The sequence below is a fragment of the Trifolium pratense genome, linkage group LG7 (assembly GCF_020283565.1).
Source record: "Trifolium pratense cultivar HEN17-A07 linkage group LG7, ARS_RC_1.1, whole genome shotgun sequence".
Taxonomy (NCBI): domain Eukaryota; kingdom Viridiplantae; phylum Streptophyta; class Magnoliopsida; order Fabales; family Fabaceae; genus Trifolium; species Trifolium pratense.
In genome coordinates this window covers 24,665,355-24,680,991 of record NC_060065.1, presented here as the reverse complement: position 1 = coordinate 24,680,991, position 15,637 = coordinate 24,665,355, and the positions used below count along the sequence as shown (strand labels likewise).

At 33.9% G+C, this 15,637-nt stretch overlaps 1 protein-coding gene across 2 annotated transcripts; it reads left to right on the top strand.

Annotated features, from left to right (window-relative positions):
* Positions 1–4,426: 4,426 nt before the first annotated feature.
* On the top strand, positions 4,427–14,074 carry LOC123898934 (ubiquitin carboxyl-terminal hydrolase 26-like). Of its 2 annotated transcripts, XM_045949977.1 has the most exons (14): positions 4,427–4,567; positions 4,809–4,909; positions 5,047–5,643; positions 6,391–6,646; positions 7,063–7,727; positions 7,906–8,014; positions 8,564–8,742; positions 9,760–10,041; positions 10,121–10,319; positions 10,632–10,703; positions 10,811–11,041; positions 11,636–11,881; positions 13,529–13,676; positions 13,758–14,074. In XM_045949977.1, the coding sequence occupies exons 2-14, from the start codon at positions 4,842–4,844 to the stop codon at positions 13,856–13,858; spliced, it is 3,153 nt and encodes a 1,050-aa protein (XP_045805933.1). In that variant the 5' UTR covers positions 4,427–4,567; positions 4,809–4,841; the 3' UTR covers positions 13,859–14,074. The 2 variants fall into 2 exon arrangements, with proteins under 2 accessions (XP_045805933.1, XP_045805934.1); XM_045949978.1 differs by having other exon boundaries at positions 4,457–4,567; positions 4,809–5,643.
* The last annotated feature ends 1,563 nt before the right edge of the window (positions 14,075–15,637 follow it).

The following is a 15,637-nucleotide window of genomic DNA, read 5'->3' as shown; positions in this document are numbered from 1 at the left end:
TTTAAGTTCAATGCTGAGGACTGCCTATGATATTTTCCAAACTTAAAAAGACATTTTTATTAAGTTCTATTTTTTTTTAAACATATTAAGTTCTCATTATATGCTTTGATGTTGTTGTTTCATGGTGAGGATATCCAACGAGTGTTAGTATATAGATTGATTACTATGATTGGGTCTGGTCAGTTTTCTCTCTTGCAAAGTTCAAGTGATGCACTCTCTTTCACTCATTAATTCCAATTAATATTTGCATAAGGATCTCTACACAATTTAAAGAAATTACATATGAAATATAATCTTATTAATTTATAGGATATGCCCCTGTTGTGTTGATAAAAATCCTTTTTTTTCTTTCTTTTATCCACTATGGACTTGCAAACTTGAAGATGGTGTAAATCTGAATATTTGAGTACCATTACTTTATCTTTTTCTTTCTTTTTTCTTTCCTTTTTCCAGTTTAATTATGCTTAAAAGACCATTAACTCTATTGAGTACCATTACTTTACCTTTTTTTATATCTCATTCTTTATTCATTTTAATATTCGTTATTTTTTACAGGACTTTCGGAACATATTTTTTCTGCAGTGATGTTGCTATTCAACCAACAACCACGATAAAAAAGAGCAATAACCATTCGGACCATGGATTCAAATTGCGGTCCACGTCCGCAATTGTGCCGCAATATTGCTTATGGTAGCCTTTACAGTTGCATCGCACTGCAATTGCAGCGTGATTTTCAATCCCGTGTGCGGCCACATCAACAACTGCATCAGACGATTTCAACTATATTTATTCAAATTTTCTCACAAAAATTTAAATTTTAGTACTCAAATTTCAATCAACTTTAGATCTAATGAAAAAATTTACATTTGACGGTTTCTCAACTTTGTATTTCAAGCACCTTTCAATTAGTATTTACGAAGTAAACTAAAATTGTGCTATATATGTGAGGAAATAGTGTATTGTCACAGTGGTGCTACCAGAGTAATTTGTGGAAATATAAAATTATTTCATATCTGCCATGCGCCTCACAACAACGACAATGACCACAATTGTAACTACTACATCCGCAACTTCATTTTAAAACCATAATTTCAATTATATAGTATTTTCATTGAATATATATCAAGTGTATTTATATTTAGTTTGAATAAGCATTCTTCTTATATAGTAATACTATTTTATAACTGATCAATATTTTTAGACCAGAGAAGAAAATATAATCTTGCAGTGATTAATCATCGATCATGTAATATTATTTTTAGAGCATATATATTATTAACAAGATTAACAAGGTATCTTGAATAATTGATAATTAATTAAGGAGAATGTTAACTTGTGCCCTTAAGGGCACATGTTAAGAAGATAAATGTGGAAAAAATTTATTGAACTTGTGGTATATTCAATTATCTAAATATTTAATTCTTTGTATTTAGATAGCTTAACATGTGCCCTTAGGGCACAAGTTAACATGACCCATTAATTAATATACATATCATGGAAGTCCGTATCTAAAAATAATTTTTATTTTTATAGAGATAAAAAAATTGTTTAACTCTTTTATAAATATATTTTTACCCGTGCTTGGCACGGGTCCGGATACTAGTTATCTTAAATAGATAATAAATATAGTGGACTATATCTTTTAATTAATAAAGTTAATTATTACTATTTTTAAAGTAAATTAAATGGAATATTAGTTAATTAAATGCACCTTAAAATATGTCCTTGGGCGCATGTTAGCATTTATATAGAGTAATCAGTCAATTTAGTCCCTAAACTATCACTCTCTCACCAACTTAGTTCCTAAACTATTAAAACCAACTAAAAGGTCCCTAAACTATATTCACATCCTTCAATTTAGTCCCTAAACTATTTTCCATCCATCAATTTAGTCCTCCGTTATATTTTCCGTTAACTGTTCTTTAAAACCCTAATATCCAAAAGCTACTTTTACGCTTATATCTCTCTTCTCGATCAACTCTCTCAAATCATCTCAATCTGAAAACCCTAGCGCCACCTATACGCTCCAATTCCGGTTGTCGTCGTTGTTTTAAGGTACATTTTTCACTGTTTTTCGTTCTAACTTTTATAAATTTGTAAGGGTTTATTCTCACTTGTTAATTTTCAGGAATGAAATTTGTGTTTTTTAGTGCAATGAACCATGTTGTTTTAGCTTGAACCAAATTTGTTTTAGCGTGAACCATGTTGTTGTTGCTTCCTTTTTGGCTTATTCATGTTGCTGCTATTTTGAAGCTTTTGTATCTCTTATATTATTACCATCTATATTATTGTTTATGTTGTTTTGTGGTCCTAATTTGTTTAAGTATTATAGTGGTCCTAATTTGTTTCTTTTTTATGCAATTGCCTCTCTATAGTGGTCCTATTGTGGTCCCTGTTTTGTCTCCTCAATGTTTTCTCAATTTGTGCTCCTTGTTAATACTATACATTATATTATATTAGATGGCTGAAAGTGATGATGATACAAGTGATGGAGGAAGGTTCTCTTATCACTCAGAAGAACTTAGAGGGCATATTAGTTCATCTGATGAAGAGAATGAATCAGTGAGAGTTATATATCCACAATTCAATGCTGAAGCTCAATTTGGGGAAGTTAGGTTGGCTGTAGAGATGGAGTTTGCAACTTTGGCTGAATTTAAAAAAGTTGTGAAAGACTATACCATCCATATTGGAAGACAAATCAAATGGATAAAGAATAACAAATAGCTTTCAAATCAAGACTTTTGAAAATACAACTCACTCATGTCCAGGAACATTCACGAATAGTCAGGCTGATAGAAAGTGGGTTATTGAGAAGTTGGAATTGAGATTGAGACAACAACCGTCTCTTAGCCATAATGAGGCTTATTACTTGATGAAAGAGGATTATAATCTACACATGGTAGTCAATCCCGGGCGATCCCAGTGGGATCCCGGTGGAGCAGAGCGGAGCGGAGCTCTGCCGGGACGGGATGGGATGGAGCGGCGCAGCTAAGCTTCTCGGTGGGATCCCAGCAGGTTCCCAGTGGACCGGAGCAGAGCGGGTCCCGGGTTGCCATCCCGGGTTAGGACTGAGATTTTGTTTTCATGGGTTTTAAAGGCCATTTTTGAAATCTCACTCATTTTAGTAAGGGTAAAATTGGTTTTTTACCTTTAAAACTGTTACTTACTCCTAACTAAACCCTAGCCGCAATTCATTCTTTCTCTCACGCTATCGTACTATCTTCTCTCACTCTCAAGATCCAAACTTCTTCAACCTTCATCTGCTGTTTCTTCTTCAACCTTCATCTGTTGTTTCTTCTTCAACCTCGGATGATTAGACTTAGACTTTGATGATGAACTCGAGTTTTAATTTTTAGTTACTTTATTAATCTAAGTGTTGGAGACTTGACTTTTGCTTATTTATTTTGCTTGACTTTTGTTGGTAATTTTTAGTTACTTTATGATGAAGAAGGTGTTTTTTTTTTTTGACAAAGATGAAGAAGGTGTTGTAGACTTGAGATTTGTGTTTTTAATTTTTAATTTATGAATGTTTTATGGATTTTGAGATGTTTGTTTAATTTTACATTAATTATATGTTTATAGTATTATTTATGTAATTTATAAATAAATAAAAAATAATAGCGGCATCCCGGCCATTCCGCTCCCCGGGATGCCGCTATCCCAGTTTTGGGGCTGGCCGCTCCGCTCCGGGATCCAGGATTAACTACTATGAATCTACATTTGGAGGATAGTATGATTTATAGATCACTTAAACAAGCAAAACAAAATGTCGAGGGATCTGAAATTGATCAGTATGCTAAGCTATGGGACTATTGCCATGAGTTATTATCCCAGAATCCAGGTTCGACGGTGAAAATGAGCACTATATACCACAACAAGAAGGGCCGCCAATATTTCACCGATTGTATATATGTTTTGATGCTAGTAAAAGAGGGTTCAAGGAAGGATGCAGACCTATGATTGGATTGGATGGTTGTTTTTTAAAGGGTTATTTTGGAGGACAATTGTTGACTGCTGTCGGCGGAGATGCAAACAACCACATTTTTGTCATTGCATATGCCGTAGTTGATGATTTAGGAGTGTTGTTACTATTTTGTTGTTTTTTAAGATAGTTTAGGGACTAAATTGAAGTATTTTTTATAGTTTAGGGACTACTATCAGTCACTTAACGGAAAAGTTAACCGAGGGACTAAATTGAAGGATGTGAATATAGTTTAGGGACCTTTTAGTTGGTTTTAATAGTTTAGGGACTAAATTGGAGGATGTGAATATAGTTTAGGGACCTTTTAGTTGGTTTTAATAGTTTAGGGACTAAATTGAAGGATGTAAATATAGTTTATGGACCTTTTAGTTGGTTTTAATAGTTTAGGGACTAAGTTGGTAAGAGAGTGATAGTTTAAGGACTAAATTGACTGATTACTCCATTTATATATGAAACTCTCGTCAAGTTTTATTCGTGTTTTTTCTCCCGAAATTTGTTGATCGGAATTTCTAGGGTTCTGTCCGCTTCGGCTTTGATTCTCTACGAAGAACTAGAGAGATCCGCCACTCTTAAAAAAGAATCAGAGTAACCACTCAAGCTTCACCTCTGTTTTGCTTCTTAATTTTTTTTTCCTAGTATTTTTCATTTTCCTCTCATCTGAATGTGTTTTTTTTTCTTTTCATTTTTTTTCTTGTTGAGTTTTGTTGATATGAAACTAAGATATAGCTTAGTTAATTTTGCTGTTATTAGGTTTAAGTAATGGGTGTGGAAAAGGAGTGTTAGGTTTTTTATTTTTTCTTAAGGAAAATAGTTTCTTGTTTTTCAGCGTTAGGTTTTGGATTATACAACGAGTAGAACAATGACTCGTGGTAAAAATAAAAGACATAGACAAGGGGATGATGATGGTGGAACTTCTGAAATCTGGAGGTACGACTAACTGGTGATGATATAAGTGATTGTTTTTGTTTTTGTTTTTCTTAGCTTATGAAATGGAATTTGAACTTATTGTTGGTTTATTTTTTTTTAACAAGCTTATTGTTTGTTTATTTATCGTCTTTGTGTAGGAAAATACACAAAACTGGTGTTGCAACTGATGATAATATGAATCAACTGTATATGATTACGAAGCCGGTCTGTTCAGGCTGTCGTGTTAATACTAAAGACAACCCAAATTGCTTTTGTGCATTGGTTCCGTCTCCAAGTGGAACACGGAAGTTTGGTTTATGGCAGAAGATATCTGATTTTGTTGATAGTCTTGGCTTTGACCCAAACACGGAACTTCGTGCATCTGCTAATTCACCCGCAGGACTCACAAATCTTGGTGCAACGTGTTATGCTAATAGCATACTCCAATGCTTGTATATGAATAAACATTTCCGAGAAGGATTGTTTTCAGTAGAACCAGATGTTTTACAGCAGGAACCGGTGTTGGATCAACTGGCTCGGCTTTTTGCACAGCTGCATTTAAGTAAAAAGACTTTCATAGATTCTGCTCCATTTGTAAAAACACTGGAATTAGATAATGAAGTTCAGCAGGATAGCCATGAGTTCTTGACATTGCTTCTGTCGTTGGTTGAGGGTTGCCTTAGGTGTTCCAAAATTTCCAAGGCAAGGACGATAGTTCAAGATCTTTTCCGCGGAAGTGTGTCTCATGTGACAACGTAAGAATCATTGGCTGCTAGAAACCTGCTGACTTGTGCAGCATAATTTTTTCCTGCTAATTTATTGTATTATAAATTTTTATATGTGGGGACCGGTGTGAAATATCATAGGTTTTGTCAAATATGTTATAACTATTTTTAAAATTTTCTGACCCATCTGCTGCCTCTTCAAAACACACTCATGTGTAAGAGAAAAAGACGAGAACATCTTCAGAATAATGTAACTGTTTGTAACAATGTAAAACATAAGTTATTGCCGTTGTTTGTTGGGCGTCCTTGAAGTATTTTTTTAGAAAAAATGTTTTTGATATTACCAAACGATGTTTTAATTATAGTTTTGTGCTAAATTGGCTGCTGCATCATCTTTGAGGACTGGTTAGTATTGATAATGTAATTATCCTTACTGCCTTGTTCAGACTCATTTTCTCATTATTGGCCAAAAGCTAAGGAGCATGACAACTTATATGGACACCGGACATGACACTGATGCACACATGGTGACTCAGCAATGTAGTGTATATATATCTTGTACTGTCCCATTGTGCTGTGTCTAATCGAACTGTCCGACATTTTTCCAAAACCTGCGTCTCTGTGTTTCATATGTCAGAATTGATCCGTGTATTTTATGCTCCAATGTTCTGAAATAAGTTTCTTACATTTTCTACTATCATTTAGATGTATGTGTCACTAGCATTAGTCATGTTTATGACTACTACACATTTATAATTTCTTCACTTTATTATGAAGATGTTCACAATGTGGAAAAGACTCTGAATCTTCATCCAAAATGGAAGACTTCTATGAGTTGGAGTTGAATGTCAAGGGATTGAAAAGTTTAGATGAGAGCTTAGATGACTACCTCACTGTTGAAGAGCTTAATGGAGACAATCAATATTTTTGTGCGTCATGTAAAACAAGAGTTGACGCTACTCGCAGCATCAAGCTACTAACATTACCCGAAGTGCTTAATTTTCAGCTTAAGCGCTATGTCTTTCTTCCAAAGGTATTCTGTAAAGTTTGAGTTTTATTATTAGTGTTGTTGTAAGCATTAAACAACTAAATTCCTTGTTTTTCATTGTTTATACTTAATTTGTTGGTATGATTGTATCCCTTTGCTTTAACTTTTTTATAAGATGAAACAGAAATAACTTTTGATGGTTGTACAAAAGAAGGACCACTATTTTCTTACTTGGCAAACCTGCTTGGTGTATTATTGCTAATTTCTCAAACAATTTAATTTTTTCCTTTGGGTAGTGATCACACATGAGTTTTCTGAAGAGAGAAACTATGTTAGTAGCTACATGCTTTTTCTTTCTCTGGGCAAGCTTCATGCAAGTGATTTTATATCTTTTTTGATTTTCTGCATCACTAGTCCATTTTCTGATGATGTCTTCCATTTTTTGTTGTTTCCTCTGACAGACAACAACAAAGAAGAAAGTTACTACTCCATTTTCATTTCCCGCTGAACTTAGTATGCACCACAGATTGGCTGTGCCATCTCAGTCTGAATTGATATATGACTTGTCAGCTGTACTGATACACAAGGGAACTGCAGCTAATAGTGGTCATTACATTGCTCACATCAAGGATGAAAACACTGGACAATGGTGGAAATTCGATGATGAGGTTGTTACTAACTTGGGCCATTCTCCATTTTTCAAAGAAGCTTCATCCTCTGCTTCTAAATCTGCTAAGAATGATGTAGATCATTCTAATTTATCTGAAGCAAGGGTAGCTGACAGTACATTTTCATCTAGCGATGCCTATATGTTGATGTATCATCTTAAGCAAAGCAAAATTTTTAGTGAGACCCATACTGAAAGAGATGCTGGTTCAGTTACTGCACAAGACAATGATTGTCTTCCTTCTCATTTTTGTGAAGAGATTCAAAATTTCAATGCCTCATATCTTGATGCTTGCCAGCAGTACAACCATAGGAAAGAGGTAGAATTGAGTCATATCAATGAGAGAAAAGAAGAAGTTCGATCTGTTTTAGCTGAAGCTTCTGTACGACAACTGGAACAACCATTTTTTTGGATTTATAGTGACTGGCTTCGCCAATGGGCCGAAAATGTTACTCCAAGGTTAGTGCTTATGCTTTATGTATTCCTAGCCATGAACACACCAACTGATTGTTATATTTTATTTGTGTGTGGCTAAATTATTTCCTTGCCTTAGTTTGATGCACATTTCAAGTATCATTTATTAGGGTAGGGTTATTTCACTTAATTTAGGAATACTTACTTTTTAATGTTAATGCAGTGCTATTGACAACGCGTCTATCCAATGTTCACATGGTAAAGTCCCAGTGTCAAAGGTTACCTCGGCAAAGAGATTGTCTTCTAAAGCATGGGATAGATTACTGTCTAAGGTAAATGCATTTAGTTGTTGCAGTTCCATTCTTTTGATCTGGGAGCTACTTTTAAATCAATATGAAAAATGTTGATTGAGATCTTTTATAATTGGTAATGGGGCTTGAGAAAGGGATAGATTGGAAAATGATTTCTCCTTTTTTGTTCTATTCTATATACAGTGATGGATAGTACTGGTAAGGTAGATGACTTTTTTTTTTTTTTTTTTTCTTCTTTTTCCCTTTCATCAGAGTGAGCATGTGAGATTACAACAAATAGGGTCTGAGTAGTGTACTATAGTAATCGTCCCGATGGCCGAAATTACAAAGAATATTTGTATCCAAACCCATTCCTGTGTCATCAATAACATTATGCAGTAGGTTATTTTCGGTTTGTGCTGATATGAAGAGAATGCAGCAAAATGAATTACAGTGCACATAAAAATAACATGAAGTTTGAGCTTCTATTGATAGATTTGCCTTTGATTTATTCATGTGGTTTTCCTCTTTTTCGATTGTTGCAAATAATATGTCCATTAACATTTTTCCTTTATGCTTCATAAAATTCAGTATGGTGGGGGCCCAACACTTTCTCAGGATGACTGCTGTTTGGATTGTCTGATTGACGGGGCTCGGAATGTCGTTTCAGCTGACACTTACCGGGATCGAAGAGAATCATTTAAGCAACTTGCACGGGATATTCTTGATGGAAAAAATGAAGACGGAAAGTACTATGTGTCTAGATCATGGTATAATTGCAAATCTCTTCAGCTCATTTCTGTTCCTACAGAAAGGAATAAGGGGTGGTTGCAATAAGTGTTCTATTTTCTATTTTGTTATGGAGATTGTTTTTATTTTAGCCTTTGTGGGGCCAGTATTATATATTATCTGAGAGAAGGCAAAAATGCAGAGAATTTTTTTAGATTGGACAAATAATAGATCGATTAATTAAAGCACCAGAAGTGTTTGAAAATAGTACATTTTTGTAGCACAGTAGGCTAATTACAAACGAGAGGGTAAATACATATGGATGCTCAACAGGGTTTCCAATACAAGGCAAAACTTGTACTAGTAGAGAGCTAAAAAAAATAGGATAGCATGAGGGAAGTAGATCACCTCCTGCGGCAGCAATGCTGCTAGGTGGTTTTTTGTGTGTAAGGAGAGAGAAATAAAAAAAAAATGAAGAAGTGATGATGAGAGAGATAGACACATAAAATGGGCATGATAGAGGGTAGGAGAAAAAAGGCAGCAGAGGATCCATATCCCTGACACTAAACCAACCGATAACTACTCACTAAACAAACACTATACAGCAGTAAATCACATGTGGGCACATACACTAATACCCATAGAAAATTTCTAACATAGTGATATGATTTGGATAGTGGTTATAAGTGGTTGTCATCTTTCATCTTACAAGTCAGGCTTATGGCATTGAGTTAGACGGTTAGACCTAAGCCCAATACTTAATATGGTATCATATCCTATCCTTCCTAAATCTGTTGGGTCACTTGGGTCACACTCCAGATGCTCATTCCTGAGCGTAAGGTGTGTTGAGAGTCTGTCATTCGATAGTGATAGGACCTAAGTAGTGGTCATAAGTGGTGGGAATCGTCACCTTACAGATTGGTTTTGTTTGTAAAGGGTGTTTTAGACCCAATCCAAAACCTAACTGTTTTTTTTTTGGGTATCATACTTCGCCATGTTGTTAGGGTAGTTCAGAAGCAACTATGTGAAAGCCTTTTGTGCTGAGTTTACTTTTGTAGGTTGCAGCAATGGTGGAAAAGAAAAGTCACCGATGCTCCATCCGAAGCTGATTCTGGACCGACAGCAGCTATTAGTTGTCCACATGGACAACTTATGCCTGAGCAAGCAACTGGTGCTAAGCGGGTGCTTGTTCCTGAGGGTTTTTGGCACTTCTTATATGAAGATGCTACTTCTGTGAAAAACGATGTTCTGGTCTGCCCTACTTTTCCTTCAGACTCCAGAGAGTGCTCCGAATGCAGTAGCGAATTATCTGAAGTGGCTTGCATGGAGGACTCTATGAGGTTCTTTTGTTTTTAAATTGCTATTGATACAGAGCTGATGTAGACAGATTTTAAGCTAAGTTCTTTTTTCATGATGTAGGTTATTAAAACAAAAGCAGCGTCAAAGTCATGAGAAACTGTTCAGTGGGAAAAGTACTGCACTCTCTTTAGATTGCAAGTATTTCTTAATTCCTTCCTCTTGGATTTCAAAATGGAGAAATTATGTCAACCCAACAGGCAAGAATTCTGATACACCTGAAACATTAAATGTGGTGATTGGTTCACTGATCTGTGAAAAGGTACATTGTCTCTTCATTTGCTCTTTAATCATGTTTTGCATATTGTTAATGTGGTACAAATGAGTTCCCTTTTTTTCAGTTTAGTGTACATAGTATTTGGTTAAATTTTGATTTACTTTTCAGGCTTGCACTTATTTGAAAAAGTATTCTATGCAATTTGATAAGGATTTTAGTTGCCGATGTAGATTCTTAACTCTTCAATTGTCATGTCATTTTTCTATGCTTGGTCTTCAGTTCACATATATGACAACATCAAATTTAATCTGTAGCAATTTCAGAATGGATTTTGACTTTTACCCGCTTGTTTCTCAGCACTCACGACTCATTGAAAGGCCTCCGGAACTGATTTTCAGACGTGGTGCTATATTTCCAAGAGAGCCTTCTGTAAGTTGGGGGAAAATTAATTTCCCTCTCATTTTGCTTATCATTGTAACTATAAGTGCGTTTTGTTTCCCTGTCTCTCAGTCTTCTGTCCACTTTGTGGATTCTAGGGCAGTGGCTTGACCATCATATCTGAGAATGATTGGAAATGTTTTTGCGAAGAATGGGGTGCTATTGAGACCCAAGGAGTATCTGCAAAGATTGAGAATATTAATGATTCGGTGAATGCTATAGCTGGATCTTGTGAAGAGATGGCAATATGTGAGGACCAGTTGGCCAATTGGGATAAGGTGAATAATGAAAGTGGGAATGGTCAAGTTTTAATCAAGACTTGCCCTGAGGTAATCTAAAACTCTACCAAAACTATGTTGGATATGCTATTTCAATCCCCGATCTTTATTTTCTGGTGCGTTTATTTGGAAGCCAAGTCTTTAAGAAATCAGAATTACATACATACATACATACATACATGCATATATTAGACAACTAATCCTATATAGTATTTTCTCTTAATTTATATGAAACTGTTCATGCTGATGTTCCAGTTGTACTTGAGAAGTCATATCCTTGATTTTTCTAATTTTCCTGTTTGCTTTTTTCATCACATGCATAGTAATGTTGTCTTCAAAAAGCTGCTTCCGTGTGTGTGCATGTAACTTGGTGCAAAAATTATTGCGCCACGTGATAATTTAATTGAAGTCTGAAAATTGTCTGTTCGAAAGCTTATTCTTCTGAATCTGCACTATTATCTGCTCCCTTATATTCTCCCATATCAATTCCACAAGCAACTTATCACAGTTTTTATATTTTATTTTTAAATTATTCTAAATCTTTGTTATTCTTGAACTAATTTTACTGGCAAGTTCATTTTCTCTTTATTGGATGATATATTTAATTTTCTTTTGTACTATAATTTTCCCGTTTTGAACATGTAGGTTTGTGAAAGTTGCATTGGAGAAAAAGAAAGCCGTGAGTTAGCGCATAAACTTAATTATTGCAATGAGGATATATGTGTAATTCTTGTCCGCGGAAAGGAGGTCCCTAGATCAATCTCGGAGGCTTCAAAGGGAAGAGTTTCTAAACGCTCCAGGAAGACTAAAAATGGGACTTCAATTAATCTAAAAGTGTCTGCTTCAACATCAATTTACCAGCTGAAAATGATGATATGGGAATCCTTTGGGGTAAGCCAAGTTTGTTATGTATTGATATTATTTCGTAGTTTAAATGTTGGATGACTAAGTAGTTCATGTGGTTAAAAATGGTCGGGAGTTTCTCAATAATTTAGGCATAGAAAAAGACTGACGTGCGATATATATTTTTACCAAAATGATGTGTTGCATTCTTGTTGATTCTTGGATGGGAGAGTGGCCTCTACTGCTTTATTCCATCCAACAGCCAATGAATTTTGTCGAAACTTTGGCTATTTTTTTTCTTGTGCACACAAGCATGTAAAATATATATTGCCAAATGGAGCTTATATCGATAGGTTATTGTTACTTTAGGGAGTTGTAAAAACCATCTTTGAGCCCCTAATTGTTAACTATAACTTATAAGGCTCTTAAACATAGGATCAATGCTTCTTGTCAGCTTCATGTAATATAGTAAAAGGGCAGATTGTAGGGTGGCCCACCTTTAGGGTTGATTGCTTGATAAACTGAAAATAGAGGTGGGGTTGTGTAAAATTTTGCTCTCTTTTAAAAACTCCCATGGATTAGTTTGTGACTTTTTTAACAAAAGGGTGTATTTTTTACATTATATTACCAAACTAGTGCAATTTTTTAAAAATTTACCAAAATGGTGTAAGTTGTCGTTTCAATGTACGACTTACACCCCACTGTATTTTTTTTTTTTGTTAGCTTATAAGCAAAGTCGTGGATGGCAGCCATGATTTTGAGTTTTTTCAATATTTTAATGAAAGTCGTCACTGCCATTGACGACTTTCAAGTTTTTAATTTTTTTTTATGAAAAATAGGGTAAGTCGTATATAAGAAGAACGATTTACTTTTTTTTTTTTGTTTTTTACAAACTATGTTTTAATAAAATTTAATAACAAGGATAAGTAAATATTTCACACAATTCAAATATTACACATAATTTAATTGTGGTGCTTATATTGACCCAATTTACACACTGGACTACATCTATAAAGTTTATAGGCATGAATTTCATCCTCTTGGAAGCCAAGAGTATTGGACTTCATATTTGGGTCCAACATTAAAACCTAATCCTAATATGAGAAGACATAATAGGGCAGACCAAATACAACTAGAATACATAACGAGATGGATGTAGTTATACCCAACAAAAGAAGAAAATGTGGTTTATGTGGCACTGAGGGACATAAAAGAACTAATTGTCCCAATAAAGAGTGAATGTTTAAATATAGTTTCTATGTATTAAAAATTATTAATGTTTGTATTTATATCTTTTATTGTCTTAGTTTGTATAAAAAAAAACGAAAAAAAATAAATCGTATTTCTTATATACGACTTACCCTATTTTTCATAAAAAAAAAAATTAAAAACTTGAAAGTCGTCAATGGCAGTGACGACTTTCATTAAAATATTGAAAAAATTCAAAGTCGTGGCTGTCATTCACGACTTTGCTTATAAGCTGAGAAAAAAAAATACAGTGGGGTGTAAGTCGTACATTGAAACGACGACTTACACCATTTTGGTAAATTTTTAAAAAACTGCACTAGTTTGGTAATATAAGGTAAAAAATACACTCTTTTGGTAAAAAAGTCTTGGTTTGTGCATTGCTGCAACCGACTATTCAATGCTTTGTAATGTTAACTTTTTATTCCCACATCTGGTATTTGTTCTCAGGTTGTCATAGAAAACCAGATACTACAAAAAGGTGATATAACCATTGATAACAATGACGAAAATACTACACTTGTGGACGTCAACATATTTGCTGGAGATCAGATTATTTTGAGGGACTCTGAGATCCATGAAAATCGAGACATTGCTGGTAAGCTATTTGATACATTCACTTTATCACTTTATCTTTTTCCTGTTACGTATAAAAATGGACATATTCTATCTTTTGCAGATGAGCTGTGTAACGAGGAAAAGGGTACGGGTACACGGCATACCGAGGGAGGGTTTCGTGGAACACTCTTAACTTCAAATGTTTCATCTCAGGTTGTTTAGGAACCTCTTTCATTGGTATCATCTTTTGTGACATTTTTATGTGTAAATATTCCAAAGGAAAAAAAAACAATTGAATGAGAAAAGAAATGGTATGGTGGAATGCAACCATGTAAATCTTTGTGTACCGTTGGATGTTTTGGTTTTATGCCTTAGTAACGGCAAATTTTGGAAATGCATTTGATGTTTTGATTCTATACATGAACAAAATATCAAGAATGAGTGTTTTCTTAAAATATAAAGAAAAACCTACTGCAAGTCTGTAACTAACCACGAGAAAATCTAACTAGCATTTAACTGATTAAGGTTTTAAAAAATGGCTGACGACTGTGACTATGCTCACAATTTCATGATTTTGATGCCTCAATGACTGACTGTATTGCAATTGTGATTGTGACCACATTGGTTGAATATGACTAATTTTTTCAAATACAATGACCACACAACCTTGATCGTGCTCTTGATGTCTTTAGGTCTTAAGTTTCGTTTGACCCAATTTTTTTTAGGTATAGAAATTATTTTAACCATAAAGCTAGGAATAATAGTTTTAAAACTAAAATTAAAGTTGTTTAGTAAATCTTACTTTTTAAAAAGAAAAGTTAAAAGTTTTTTTTTTTTTTTATTTATTTATTTATTATTATAATAAGGTTAAAAGATATGTTTGATAATATGTTATAATTATTCATAAAATATAGAAGCTGCTTTTTTCTTACTAGAGTTTTTAAAAATTGTTGTTTAGCTTCTTACTTCTAAGAAAAAAAGTTAGACTAAACCGTACCTTGTTTGGCCCGACTTGTTTTAGATTTTTTACTCTATTAAAGGAGAAGTTGGGCCAAACAATATTTTTAAAAGTACTTAATAAAAAAAAGTTGCTTAATTTTTATGTGTAAAATACATAAAAATTGAAAATTATTCGATATATTATTGAAAATCAAATATTATGTTATTGAGACATATCAAAGATTAACGACATTTAATAAAAATAATGAACCGTTAATTTTAATAGGTTTCAGTAACATATAAAATGATTTTCAATTTCTCTAAAAAAAATTATGGATAATTTATATGATATAAACTTTCAATCCAACGACAAATTTTGTAAAATTCATTTTGATTATAATATTATTGATCACTTGTCTACCATGGACCACTTGAAGTAGTCGTCCATATTAGAATTTGCCATTATGTTACCCTATTTCATAAGAAACTCAATTTTTATTTTTTATAAAAAACCACCTTTAAAAGAGTATTTGTATAAAGAAACAGATATGAAATGATGTTTTTCTATATTATTCACATTGTATATTGGTACAATATATAGAAGCAATTTTGATATCCTAATCATTGCTTCCTATAATTATTGCTTGATTTCCTCTAACTAATTACAATTTGATTTGATTGTTTGATCTAAAATAACTCTCATCTTAAATGGTGAATCTCATAATATCTCTTAACTTGACTGTCTTGATTCTGTAACCTTAACACGCCCCCGCAAGATAGGGGTACCGTCAGATACTCCTATCTTGAATCGAAGGTCTTGATGTCGATGCCTGGACAGGGGTTTTGTGAGGCAATCTGCAAGTTGATCTTTAGTGGAAACATGTTGAACCCGAATCTTATTATTGCGGACATGATCTCTAACAAAGTGAATGTCGATAGCAATGTGTTTCATGCGACTATGGAAGACAGGGTTGACGGTGAGGTAAGTGGCACCGAGATTGTCACAGTAAATGGTAGGAATTGTGGGTAAATTTACATGAAGTTCAGAGAGAAGTGATGACA

Coding starts and splice junctions, on each gene's coding strand:
- LOC123898934 (XM_045949978.1), top strand. CDS start 4,967: ATGAAATGGAATTTGAACTTATTGTTGGTTTATTTTTTTTTAACAAGC. Junction 7,728..7,905: donor GCCGAAAATGTTACTCCAAG/GTTAGTGCTTAT, acceptor ATGTTAATGCAG/TGCTATTGACAACGCGTCTA. Junction 8,015..8,563: donor GGGATAGATTACTGTCTAAG/GTAAATGCATTT, acceptor CATAAAATTCAG/TATGGTGGGGGCCCAACACT.